The sequence below is a fragment of the Harpia harpyja genome, chromosome 12 (assembly GCF_026419915.1).
Source record: "Harpia harpyja isolate bHarHar1 chromosome 12, bHarHar1 primary haplotype, whole genome shotgun sequence".
Lineage (NCBI taxonomy): Eukaryota > Metazoa > Chordata > Aves > Accipitriformes > Accipitridae > Harpia > Harpia harpyja.
Window position 1 is genome coordinate 42776554 of NC_068951.1, and position 13427 is coordinate 42789980.

Below are 13427 nucleotides of genomic sequence, written 5' to 3' on the forward strand. Positions count from 1 at the left end.
TGGAGGCTGGTGGGTGCTGAGGGCACGTCCCAGGACCACCTCACCCGAAGACGTGCCTTTGCGTGGCTTGGCCACCTGGACACCCCAGCTCAGCAAAGCGACTGCCTGCAGCTTTCCGGCCCCTCCGATGTGAAAATCCCTGGGAGCGCTCAAAATACCTGGGAGCGGGGAGCAGTACGTCATCCCTGCACAGCAGGGCTGCATTTGCACACAGTGGCTCCTTGTTCCCGAGGCCAAACCGCAGAGAATTACCATTTGTTTGCATGATAGGGGCCGTCTTCCGAGCTTTTCTAAGCATCACATTCATCCAAACCAGCATTTGGCTCTCCTAGCCCCTTTTCCAGCAGAACTAATGCACACGCAATGCGTTCGGCCTCCGCGCGCTACTCCAATCTAATTTTCAAGTTTAGACGGAATAATGATAATTAAGCAGCGAAGTAAGGCTTCAGTACTTCAACACTCCTGAAGACAAACGAGAAGTCAAACATAAAGAAGAAAAGAGAGCAGCACTGCAGATAAAACCCCTGCCTTGGCCCCATTTCAGCCCCTGCAGCTGGCCGGGGGAATCAGAGTACTCACCCCATCCTGTGCCCTCCCACGGCCTCTGCATTTAATGGTATATTGGACTTCTGCATTTAACGCCGGGGACATTAAATCCACCATTACACCCCTGCACCGCCGGGGCAGGCTGAGGTGGCTCTAGGACTAAGCCCTACCTTTTGCAAACAAGCCCAGTAATGTTTTTGCAAAGCTTCAGGAACTCCCCAGCAATCGGGTATCAGCACAACCTCTTGATATGCCATTAAGCAGAAGCTGTTTCTGGGCCTCAGACTCCCTCTACAGAGAAATCAGTTTATATTTTTGGATTTTACCAACCTATCAGTGCAAAAGGAGCTGCAGAAAAGCTGCTCACAGAAAGAAAACGCTCAGAGAAGGTGTTTGCTTTCTGCAGCTGCGAGCCCAGAGCAGAAGGATAATAAATGGCATTTTAACATGAAAGTAGAGCAACAGCCAGGCAGGAGCCCTGGTTTGTAAACCAAGGAATCACGGTTACCCCTTCACGGGCACCTCCACGCCGAGGAGCACCTCTGCAGAAAGCAGCCCGCACATCTCCACGGCCTCCCCGCGCCCCTGCACCTTCCCAATCAGTTCTTGATTAAGTGTATGTAAAATATCTTTTGGTCCAAAGAGCTACAGCTCGGGGTCAGAGAAAGCTGCGTGGTCTGTCCTCGCTCTTCGTGGCGACTGACTGCTCCAGAGAAGTTGGCTTTGGCACCTGATGGGTCACCGTTTGCTCAGAGCCACTGATGCACCAACCCGGAGAGAGCAAAGCAAAGCTCTTTATAACAAATGCAATTATTTGGCATTTTGTTTGCTTGGGGCCATTGTTTCTGCATGTCACGCACGGGCTGTAGGAAGTCGTCGGGGGTGGCACGGGCTGTGCGGGAGCTCGCATCAACACCCCGTCTGGGGAGCAGAGCCTAGGTCTGGCCCGAAGCCCATCACGGCACAGCTTGAAGGGAATGAGGGATACCAAATACCTGGGCCGTGGGAGGAAAAAGAGAAGGCGATGAGAATGCTAGCTGCTACAGCGAAGCAATTACAGCTTAAGGTTACAAAATAAATTGCCCCGGGTCTCAGGGTGCTGCTTTGGGGAGCAGAGGAGCGCTTTGCTTTGCTGCAGTGGGTATTGCTCCAAGGAATACTCATCGCCATGCCTGAAACAGCAGCAGCACGTCCAAGGCACGGAGATACTTCTGGTGGCCTTCACTGTGGAAAGTTTATTTTACCAGAAGCTGTTATTTCTCCGCCAGACATGTGCTATGTTACATGTTTACTGGTTTTCCTCCAAATACATTGCTTCAACAAGCAAAAAAAATTCTAATAAAGCTACAGTTACTACATCAAGCAAGCTGGCTCTATCTCCAGGATGAAATGCTGTCCCTTGGGGATCCAGGCAGGGACATCTGCAGGGTTGGATCCAGACATCAAACTACTCCAGCCTTGATTCCAGTTTTGTTTGGTCCAGTGCAAAACATAAAAATAAGAGTAAACAGGCATGCCTTAAGCAGTGTGTTACATTCCACAGACAACACTGGCTGCAAGCTCCAGCCTTGTTAGCGCGTGGCTTCCTAAAGGCTCAGCCCTGCCCGGCCGCTGAAGCCCTTAGAAGAGTTTTTGGATGCTGCAGAAGCTCTCCAGCATCTATTATTAGTACCAGCAATCTCAGTGATATTAACCTTCAGCTAATTCTACATCCAAATCATTTCACGAGTACGAAAATGCACAGATAAGGTAGGAGGGCCTGCAAACGAAGCGCTGGAGAAGATGGGAATTCAGAGTGATCCTGAAACGGCAGCGCAGCTCCCCAGGGATAACGCAGCTTTCCGCTTGGTGTCGGACCCAGCCGTGCAGAGGGCTGGGATGGGGAACAGCCCAGGACCAGCACCACAAAAACTCATCTTGCATCTTTACATCAAGCGAGATATATGTCTATATGTATATGGCAATATGGCATATAGGGAGAGATGGTACTATCTGTAAAACAAGGGAAACCCTCATCCACATATCTTATGGACAGCCTGGACTGATATTCTTGGGAAACAACAGGTATAGTTCATCCAGCCTTTGTGCAGGGAGGAGGACTGGATAAGCTCCTGAGCAACTTCTTTGTGCAATTTAAATACTCTTAAGGTATGGAAATATTAGCCATTTTGGTCATTGGAGGACATGTTTTAAAAGACGTCAACAAGAAGAGGGGGACAAGGCTGTACAGAGGTCTGGTTTGCAGGCGCATGCCCTGATTTTCACCTACTTTGCCCTCCGCACAAGCAGACTACTGGAAAAGGTCCTGGAGATGTTTTTTCAAGGTTACAGGATGTTTCCCCGCTGCTTCCAAGGCTTCCCAGGTCAGCCTCCAGAAGGAACAAGCTGGGAGTCTTCCTCCTAAGAAAAGGCCTCTTTCATCTTTGCAAGGCACAGCTAGAAGCTGGCTTTACAATTTCCAAGCTGAGAAATAATAGATGAGAAAGCAGAAGACGAAAGAAAAGGCCAGCTAGATTGTGCCAGGATATATGCTAAGCTATGGGATGTTATGCATTAATGCAAATGCACAGCATAGAGAATTCAGTAAGGAAAAATGATTCACAGATTAATTTTCTCTTTAAACTAGTAAGAACAGTTTATGATCAAACTCCTACCAGGCAAGGGAAACAGAGAAGAGGATGGCCACACATGACTCAGGTACAAAAATCTGGTATTTCCCCAAGTCCCTCTTTAATAAATTCAATATAGGAATTACATTAAATAAAAAGTTTAGATTAAATTTTTAATAACTCACTAAAAGCATTTCAATTCCCTACGGCCTGTACGTACTAGCAGCTTTTGTATGCATAAAGAATTAAGCACTTTAATATAGTTCTCTTTTTTTAGCGTTGCCATCTACCAGCTGAGAGAGGATTTAAATCTCAGCCCGGCACTTCCCTTTCCTCCCCAACCCCTCTGAATTGCAGCTATTTCCTCCAACCCAGCCGAACGCTTGGATTTCATTTTAACAAAGCACAGATGAGCTGAAATAAATGGCCTTAGTACGATTTTCTCATTTAAAGGAGATCTATAGATCACTGAGCAGGAAACCCAGATTGGTGATATAAATAAGATCTACCACTTCTGTGACGCAAATGACTCCATAGGCGCGACAGGGAAAGACAAAGCGCCCCAAAACGATACAAGCACTTGAAAAAGCTGGAAATCCTTGAAGAGAAGAGCGATTATGTAGCAGCTCACGTCTACGGCAACAACTGCAGATAATTGCAAGAGGGAAACTCGTTTTCCACCGAAGCCATCAGCGCTTTGCTTACAGAAGCAGGATTGAGTTCAGATCCAGGTTAGCGTGTGAGCTGGAAGAAATATTTTCGAATCTTTTTAGTTATAGCTAAGGAAACTTCTCACACAAAAGTGGAATTATTTGCAGATTTAACAGCCAAAAACGGAGCAAACCCCACTGCTGGAGGAGTCGCAGCTGCTCCTCGGCAGTATTATTCTGCCCTGTACCTGCGATGCTCGGCTGGGAAATGCCTTTCTGGGGGAGCAGCCCTGAGCCACAGTAACTCGCGGGCCAAGGTGGCCAGCCTTGGAAAACACTAAACTGATCAGATGATGTGATTATTTTAAACAGCTATTTGGTTTAGAACATAAATACCTATACTGAGACATTGGGAGAAACTGGGAAATCAGATTTCCTTCCAGTAGTGATTATTCCTAATTTTCATAGCCTAACACGGGAATTTTATACACCCTCACAACAGGCTTTCCCCTCAAAAAGCATCACAAAAGTCCATCTTTCCCACCAGATATGAAATGGTGGTCCCTGTAAACCTCCTTTGGGCTGTATGACCACATCCTAGCCATGCTGTAAGTACAGTAACTTGCACAGTTAAGTGTATAAGCTTATTTGTTAAAATAGTTACCAAACACAAGTCTCCTGACACAAGAAAGGAAACGTTTTATTTCAGTAGGGGAAGTCGTACGGTGTCCAAACACAACCCGGTTTGGAATTCAGAAAGCTTATTTTACCTTCTCAAAGGCAGCTTAGCCAAAATATTGGTCAATGGTTTACTTCACATATAAGCATTCACAAACTAGATCACACAGCGCCGGGAAGCTCACTTTGGCTTTCTCTTTACCCTTTGCTTTCTTAAGATGAGAGAGCACATCTCAAGTAGCCCTTGCAAACCTACTTTGGGTTTTGTGTGTTTGCAGCCACGCTCGCTCCCATCGCTCCCTGTCCTACAGGCACTGCGAGCCGAGGTGCTCCTTCCCCCGATAACAAAAGTTATGCCGGAGAACAGGACGGCCGTTTTCCCTACGGGAGGAGATGCGGCAGTGTCAGAAACGCGCCGGGAGCAGGATTGGGCTCCGGGGTGCACAAGCTTCAGGCAGCATCTCCGCTCTGCAGCAACTCCTGTTGATGCTACATGAACAATATCGAGGAGTTATTTAAAGCACACCATGAAGCAGTACGCCTGGAAAATCTCTCTCTAAATGCTGTTTAAAATACCAGGTTATAGCAGGAGCATTGCTTGGCTCAGGTGCTCCAAGCACACCTGCCTCTGCAGGAGACGAGGACCAAGTTTTACACTACTGACATTAATTTTACTGATTTTTTTTTTTTTCTGTTAGGAGTAGGAGAAATGATGCCCTGAATGCAGCCAGAACCCAGTTCTTTCTTTCCAGTTTCTACACAAACTTTTAAAAATAACCAACTATTGCACTTGATTTTCCAACCAGCAGCCAGTTAATGCAAAGCCGCCTTAAATCCAGGCAGCGAGAAATAAGGAAATAAATCACAACAATTCTTGCTGTCCGTATCACTGCTAAGCCAATTCTGCTGTTAATAGGAACACACTTGGTAAGGTTTTGGGGGTATTTGGGGTATTATTTAAAATATTTAAATAAGGAGTTTCAGCAGACATGCCCGAGGTCCCCGTGCAACAACCGTGACCATTAGCTTTGGAGTCGAGGACGGTGCTGCCCTACAGACGCAGGATCACGAAAAGGGCAGAGCCTTCTCCACGGCAGACCCAGGACCACTTGCCTGCCTGCCTGCCCGCTGCGTGGGGGCCGATGCCGGCGAGGCAGGAGGGGCTGCTCCGCGCTTAGCAAATCACCGCTTGCCGTTCCAGCTCCTCCAGCAATCTCCGCCTGATTAGACTTCAAGCCTATCGCTTTCTGCTCGCTACATTTATTTTATTACCTTTTGCTACGTGCTCGCGAGAGTTTGAGGGCCTGGTGAGTTTAATACTTGTTCCTGAAAGGCTTTGTCAGCAGCAGCTCCGGCAATCGCTGCTGGGATGGAGCTAGCTTGGCTTTCGAGTGCTCCTCAGTAGATCTGCAATGTGGTTTGAGTTGCAGTTTCTCTTCATACGGTTTTTAAATACCCTCTGCCTAGAATTTCTCTCTCCCCATATAGCATTATTTTCCATAGTGCCAGGTGTTACAGACTCCCCATCCCATGCCACGGCCAGGCAGAGTGCAACCGCAGTAACTGCTGTCCTTCAGCAGTAAAAATAACAGGTTTTACACAGCACGGGTCGATTCTTAGAATTAAAAACCACTACCCTTGCATTTAGCACAACCAATATGCAAGAAACAGATGCATAAGTACATAATTATTATCCTGTCAAATAAGTGTTCCTGCTGCCCACTGTGACTTCAACCCGAGATACTCACTTAGGTTTAAGTGGGAATTTGAAAGTATTAGTGAGGGCGCAGCAGGGGAGGGGTACAGGGCTCCAGACCGCAGAATCCCTCGACTTCAAGGTTACACCAACAAAATGATGTTCTGAGACAATAAAAATTTTTACTTGCGTAAAGGCTCACTTCCCTCTTTCGAAATCCTTAGCGTTTGCTACTTACGATACCGAACACCAAAAATACACTCATTGGCCTTATATAGCCAGCATCACAAATAGCACCCTTTAGTATTGCACGCAAGTACATTAAAGGGAGATTTACTGCTGCCTGCAATGCAATTAGCATTAGAACAAGCCAACTTTCTCAGCTTTTTTCAGCGATTTCCACATCCCATACGAGCCATTCACTTACCAGTCGACTGGGAAGCACTGCCAGCTCACTGGGATCCATCACACAGAGGAATTCACATAATAGTAATACTCAGATCAAGGAGAATCATTCATCAAAAAAGAATCCGTATGCTGTCACCCCACATATTTAGCACTTTCTTTAATGAAAGGTTCTGCAGCAGCAATGGAGATAAAGTTTTTGCTCAAGATTATTAATCGCGGGTATTTTGCCTGGCCCGGTTTCAGAAGCAGCAAACATACATCTTTCCAATCTATGTAATTACCAACGCTCTTCAAGCAACAAGCACTTTACAGTACCTATAGATGTTTTCTTAGCTTAATGACATTGCGCACTTTGGCAGAATCATTAATATCTTGCCAGCCTCATCTAACCTTTGAGCTGGGTGGAAAGTGGCCAAAGTACAGTGCTGCTTTGATTCCTCCGCAACAGAACACGACAGCAATGCATCGCCCACTGCTATACATCCCCGCAGGTCCCACCCTCAGGGAAACTGGGGGGACGCTGGCACAAAGCAAACACAAACCCCTGGTTTGATGGAAATTACAGTATTTTCCACAGCTAAAAGGTTTGTTTATCATGTCAGCTAGGCCTTAAAACAAATGAACTGCCCCGAAGAACCTCTCTCATCACGACTCTGACTTTCTTCAGGTGCCCAGTGAGGAGTTAAATAGTCAAATCGAATAGGTGAAAGAGCTGCCAGGTGGAGAGAGGAGGTCTTGCTGGGCCTCTACGCTGTAGGAATAACAGAAATGCAATTTCCTGCAAGCCAGAAGTTTGATTTTGAAAATCAGTGTGTCAGAAGTTAAAGCACCGACAGTTCTTGCCTGGGGAAAATTGCTTTCACGCATTAAACCCCTGGCTGTTACTCCCCGCTCCCAACACTTGCAAGCCAAGCCAACATCGAACATCATCTAGGGACGAAGAACCTAACACTTCAAGGAAGCTCAAACAAGCAATTATTACTTGTTTTAAGTGAGAACAAACTTACTGCCAACCTCGTCAAGCAAATATTTGCTCCCTACATGCTGGGGACAACACACCGAGGTAGACCAAAGCTTTGCAACGTGCAACACCAAGGCTCTGCACTTGATCCTGGCCCACGTTCCCGACAGCCCTGCTACACCGATACTCTCGTAGGGCTTTCACAAGCGCCCGTCAGGCACAGAAGCATCCTTGCTCGCTCCATTCCTCTGCTCCCTCTTGCCAGCCCGGTCTACACATTCCTTCCACGATGGCTGCTCTGAGCCAGCTCTCTCTTCAGAGCTGCCCTACAGCTCCATCAAAACCAGACCCCTCTCCACGGCCAATTACTAAATTATTTAAAGATTTCATCCCGTACTGTAATATACACTTTGAAACATTTCAAATTTTCAGCAGCCACGAGAGAAGGCACAGGCAGAAGAAACACATATTTACATCGTCCATGACAACTTCCATCCTCCTAGCTTTTGGTATCTCCCGTGTTAGCCCTTAAAGCCTTTTGCAGAGGTTTCCAACCGTTTTCAAATGCAGACTTGAAACTTTCCCAACCTACGCGTAGTGAATTTAGGACTGCCACCACCGGCTCTGGCTCTTCTTCGCTGCCTTTCAGGGTCCCCCCCAAAGAGGTCCGCAGACCTCCGCGGGCAGCCGGTCACCGATCAAACGCAGCTCTGAGCGAAGCAGGACCACCGTGCCCACCTCCACTAACTCAGGACAGCCTCGAGGACCAAGTGAGTCAGAAGGAAACAAATTTAACTTCCTCACACACTGTAAATGCACAGGCCCACAGGCCTGAGGCTAAAAGTTGTGCGTCTGGGCAGACAGGGCCGATGTGCGATCTGTTATATGTACTGCCAAAGGTACCAGATAACGGACATCTATCTCTCTTGACAGCGTATGTAGGAATATTTTAGTGATGAAAAGGGGAAATACAGACTCCAGCACACTCTTACCCATACAGAAGGCTTCTGCAGAAGTCCCGGAGGCTGCAGGGATGAGCTTTTATCACCACTGCCTGCAATAAGCCTACTTTGTGGACAGCAAAATTCATTCGGTAGGGCCATCCATCTACAGACTGTCACAAGCGCCCAAGTCTTTGCGAGGGTAAGTCGGCTGGCTGAGCCGCTTCCTCTCCTGCAAGTGTTTTTTTAATTGACTATGGAATTTGCAGATATTATTTTCAGAAAATACATCCTATCGATTATAATTACCCTCCTCGGAGATGCAATGGAAAGAATATTAAAACCATTAACGCTGATTTGGATTTTATTAGAGCCATTAGTGAAACGGCAAGCAGAGCGCCGTTGCTTCCCGAGCACCTCAACAGCTCCTAAGCGCCATAAATCATCTCACGGCACATTTGTTGCCGCTTCAGATACAGCCAGGAGTTGAGCAAAGAGAAAAAAATGGGAGGGGCAGGCTTCACGCAGCTGGGTGATGAGACTGGTCCAAGCATCTTTTTTAATGAACCTTCTACGCATCAACTGCCTTCAGAGAAGATGTCATTTCTTCTCTTAGGTAGATGTCCAGCGGACTCAAGAGCCATCTAACGCAACCCATTGGGCTCGTGCATGTCAAAAAGCAGGCTTGCAGGCAGCTTGTCTGCCCAACTGCAGCTCCAGAAACAGCCATCTCACCCTCATTTGGGGAGAAAGAAGGAAACATCCTCCATTTCTAGACATCATCTTCCCACGGTACCTGGCCCATGTGAACCCTCCCAGAGCCACCAGACCGATGCGGCGTCAGGGACCCAGGTCTTGAGAACAACCTTCCCGTGGACATGCCATGGCCAGGACGGACAGACCCACAGCCCAGCACCATCCAACCCAGCTGGTCCTGTGGTTCTCTCACCACCACCATTTAAAAGGGCTGCCGATGCCAAGCAGGAGTCGCCAGCCTCTTCCCGAATGCTCCTGGTAGGAGCTTCTCAGCCACCATTACCCCATCTGCAACCTGAGGAACCAGCCTTGGCCCTCACATCTCGTTTGTGTTGTGTAATTGCATCTGGAAGCTTAACAGCAGCCATTCCCACATAATTAATATTCACTTCCTCTAACCTTCCCAGCAACCTGGGGCAGATCTCTGCATGTGCAGATGTGACTGAAGGTCCCTCTTCAGCTTAAACATTTTATTTAGTCCAGCTGCAGCCCTCCCGACTACTCCTTGCATTTCAGCCCAGATCCTCCTTGCCTAGAAAACCTCCTAAAACCATGTTAGCATTTCCCTAGAAGTTCAAATTTCCTTCTCCTGCGACTCCAGCCCCACCAACACCCCGCAGCAAGGATTCAGCACAGGTCACTGCAGGCTCACGGATCACCAGAAACTCCCGAAATCAGCTTTGGGTGCTGCCGGCCAGGGACAGGAGGCAGGGCTGGAGCGGGCAGGGTTCCTCTCCCAGCACCCAGCACCACGTCTGACCCGATGGTGAGGAGCACAGCACCAACCGGGCAGCAAAGCTGAGGCCAGACGGAGCCGTGAGGGGTCACTCCTGTCCCAGCACGGTGGCCTCTGCCCCGCCTGCTCTTGGAGCATGATAAAAAGCAATTAAATATAGGTACCGAGGGTGGAAAGAACTCTCTATTCCTCTAACTTCACACGAGTTGCTCAGGATTTTATTTTCCTTACTAGAACATCTACGCTGGATTCCTAGTAACATAAACCAGCCCAAGAAACACTTCAACTCAAAGCAGCAGCTGCTTTCACATCTCATCCCTGGTGACGAGATCATTTTAGACTACACCAGCCAAAGCCTATAATACAGAAATTTCCCTTTTTCTAATATATTCTGCTAGCAGTTGGAGCAAGCTAGTCCATCTTCTCTGTAGTTGCTTCCTGGCTGGTTTCACTTCATGATTTTCATGTTTACAAACACTTGGGCTTCCAGCAGGGCAAGGCAAGGTTTTGTTATAAATAGCAAGATACTGAACCGCAGGAAAATGTCAAAGGCAGGAGAAAAAAAAAAAAAAAAGAGAGAGATTGCTCTTCAATGTGATTTTAGTTAGCCTTGAAGGTATTGAGTCCCCGCAGCTTGTGGGGCATAGGTCTGGGTGCTAGAGACCCAGCCCAATCCGTGCGGGAGGGGACAGTGGTGCCATGGGGGGCATCAAACACCTCCTCCGAGCTGGTCAGGAGGTGAAATGCCCCTTCCCAGCAGGGTCTGGGCTGCTGCCGACAGCCCTCTCCCTTTGCCCCAGGTGGGAAATGGAAGGAGCAGAGCTGGAAAATCTCCTCCTCTTCCTCCTCTCTGTGCACCAGGGGAAGGGGAGTCCCAGCATCGCAGGAGCGAAGACAAGGCTGGGAAAGCAAACTGAAAGCCGCCCTGTTCAGGTGCTTCCAGGACCGCTGGCTGGGTGGAAGGTTGAGGAAAAAGTCTCTCCGGGGCCACACACGCTGGAAAACTCACGACTGCAGAGCAGAAAACTCTAGTTGCTTCTGAGTCTAAGGGGACTGGCAGCTCAGCCCTACCCATGGGTGATGCTCTCCAGGCGCTGGGCTCCTCAGTGCCCAAACCTGGGTGCCCATCGCGGTTCAGACCGGCTCCGCGTGCTGCCGAGGAGCGCTCGGGCTGCACGGCACAAGCTGCAAACCCCGACTCTCGGCAGGACAAGTCAGGACGTGAGGCAGCCGTCAATGCCTTCTAGTGCCTTTGTGCTCGCAGGAGGGAACGGAAGGACGGCGGAGGAAAATCCTTACAGAGGTGAACAGGCAAAATTCCTTAGGTGACACCTCACCTGGTTAAGCGCATAGCCAGAGGCAAAGAGTTTCCAGAAAAGCAGATGCTGCCAGCAGCTCGGGCAGCAGGAGTTTATCAGATAATGCTGTAGAAATAAGCTCCCAAACCACAAAAATGAGTCTTTTTTTTTTTTTTTTAAAAGCCCAGTTTCTGCACAAATGACTATAATTAAGGATGATGTTACCTGTCAGCTCCTCAGGGCACCGAGGCTACAATGTTCAGGCTTTGGAAAAAGCAACCTGCACAGCAGCTGTCCCACTCCTCTATCAGGCTATTTATCATATCCAGCCCCCACCCAGATTTCTCACCAATTAGTTGTAATTCAAGGATTTAGGGGGAAATCCCCACCTCCCTGAGCCAGATGACTTCACGGGAAGTAAGGGGATGGAATGCCTTTTAAAAAATAAATAAATAAATAAATAAATAAATAAAATCAGGCACGCCAGCGGCGAGGCCGCAGGGCGTGGGTGGTGAGGCACACATCTCTCATCACGTGTGTCATCACATCCGAGGGCTCCTGCAGCGGTTTCAGGAGATTTTGTAGATTCCTTTTAATTCATACATTATGGAAGAGTCTCAGCCGGCACGGTGCCAAGGGCGCGTGTGCAGTGCTTGTTCATCTAACCGTCGCTGCGGCTTGCGTGTCAGAAGTTGCGTACAATTTCTAAAACACTCTGTAGATAACGCGATCGCGCAGCGATTTACAGGGTTTTCTGTAAAAACACGTCTGGGGGTTTCATCTTGGCTGACACCAGGTTCTCACCATCATCGTCCCTTACCAAAGGGGAACAACGTACACCGCTGGGCAGCCGCTGCCCCCAGCCAGCAGGAAGGCTGCGATTCCTCAGCCTCTCCGAGGGAAAACCACCTCGGAGGACGGCCCAGCGGTGCCGGAGACACCTCGCTCCCGCCGGCCACCGGCACCGGCCGCTGCCCCATCCCCGGAGCCGCGGGGCCGGGCCGGCAGCGGGGCAGCCGCCCCTTCCCCGGAGCCGCTGCCCGAAGATGCCCCGGCAAAGTTACCTTCCTCCGGCCTCCCGCTTCCCCGGAGGCACCGCCGCCGCCCCGGGGAGGGGGGTACTCCCGCCCCGAAGCGCGACCCCGCGCCGCCCCAACGCCACCGGCCGCCCGTCCCGGGGGAGGACATCCCCTTTCCCCTGCCCTCCCCGCCAAGCCCGGCTCCCCCGGCGGAGCCCCGCCACGGCCGCGGAGCCGGGCGGCGAGTCACCGCCCCGGGGCGAGCCGCGCCCGCCCGCTCCTCCTCCGCCCTCCCGGCCCGACTCACCGAGGCGGGGTCGGCCCGCTGGCCGCGCTCCTGCTCCCGGCACTGCAGCCCCGCCAGGTGCCTCTCCAGGGCCGCCCAGTCCATGGCCGGCGGCTGCGGTTCCCGCGGGGGTTGCGCTCCGCCGCCCCGCCGCGCCCGCCGCCCGCCCGGTCCCGCCGCCCCGCCGCGCCGCCGCTCCTGCGGGGGCAGCGGCGGCGGACGCTGGTGCGGCCGCGGGCGGAGGGCGGCGGCGGCGGCGGGCGAGCCGCTCCGGCGGGCGGGCGCGGCGCGGCAGCGGGCATCGCCGGCGGGGCAGCGCGGCGGCTCCCGGCGCGCCGGCGGGGAGGGCAGGTAGCCCCCGTCCTCCTCCTCCTCCTCCTCCGAGTCCTCCAGCGCCGCCAGGTCCAGGCTGCTGGGGGACGGCGAGGACTTGCCCTCCGAGCACGGCGTGGCTTTGCTGGAGTTGGACTCCGAGCTGGAGCGGCTGCTGCCGGCGTCGCTCCCTAAATCCATCCCATCCTCCCGGGAGTCCTGCCGGAGAGAAGCGAGAGGCTCCGCGTCAGACAAAACCGGCACCGGCCCTACCCGCCGGGCACACGGGGGGAACCGCCGGCCCGGGGCGGGGGGAACCGCCGGCCCGGGGCGGGGGGAACCGCCAGCCCGGGGCGGGCCGCCGCCGCCGCCGCCGCCGCCCCCCCCCCCCGCGCACCGGAGCCGCCGCTGCCGCGGGGCGGCCCCGGCCGGGAGGGCGGGAGGGCTGGAGGGAGGCGGCGGCCCCGCGGTCGCAGCGCCCCCCCGCGGGCGGGAGCGGGCCGGGGAGCCGGGCGGGGGGGGGGGGCGGCG

General features: G+C 51.6%; 1 protein-coding gene and 1 long non-coding RNA gene across 4 annotated transcripts in view; both read right to left on the minus strand.

Moving 5' to 3' along the window:
• The window catches only part of SCHIP1 (schwannomin interacting protein 1), a 235330-nt gene that overhangs the window by 29755 nt on the left and 192148 nt on the right, over window positions 1-13427 (minus strand). For all 3 annotated transcript variants that reach the window (XM_052804552.1, XM_052804551.1, XM_052804553.1), the window contains one exon: window positions 12606-13115. In XM_052804552.1, the coding sequence (XP_052660512.1) occupies window positions 12606-13115 (510 nt within the window). The remainder of the gene's footprint in view (window positions 1-12605; window positions 13116-13427) is intronic.
• On the minus strand, window positions 10174-12114 carry LOC128149396 (uncharacterized). Its single transcript, XR_008237630.1, has 2 exons — window positions 11505-12114; window positions 10174-11405 (listed from the first exon to the last, which is right to left on the minus strand). It is a non-coding gene; the product is annotated as an uncharacterized LOC128149396 (long non-coding RNA).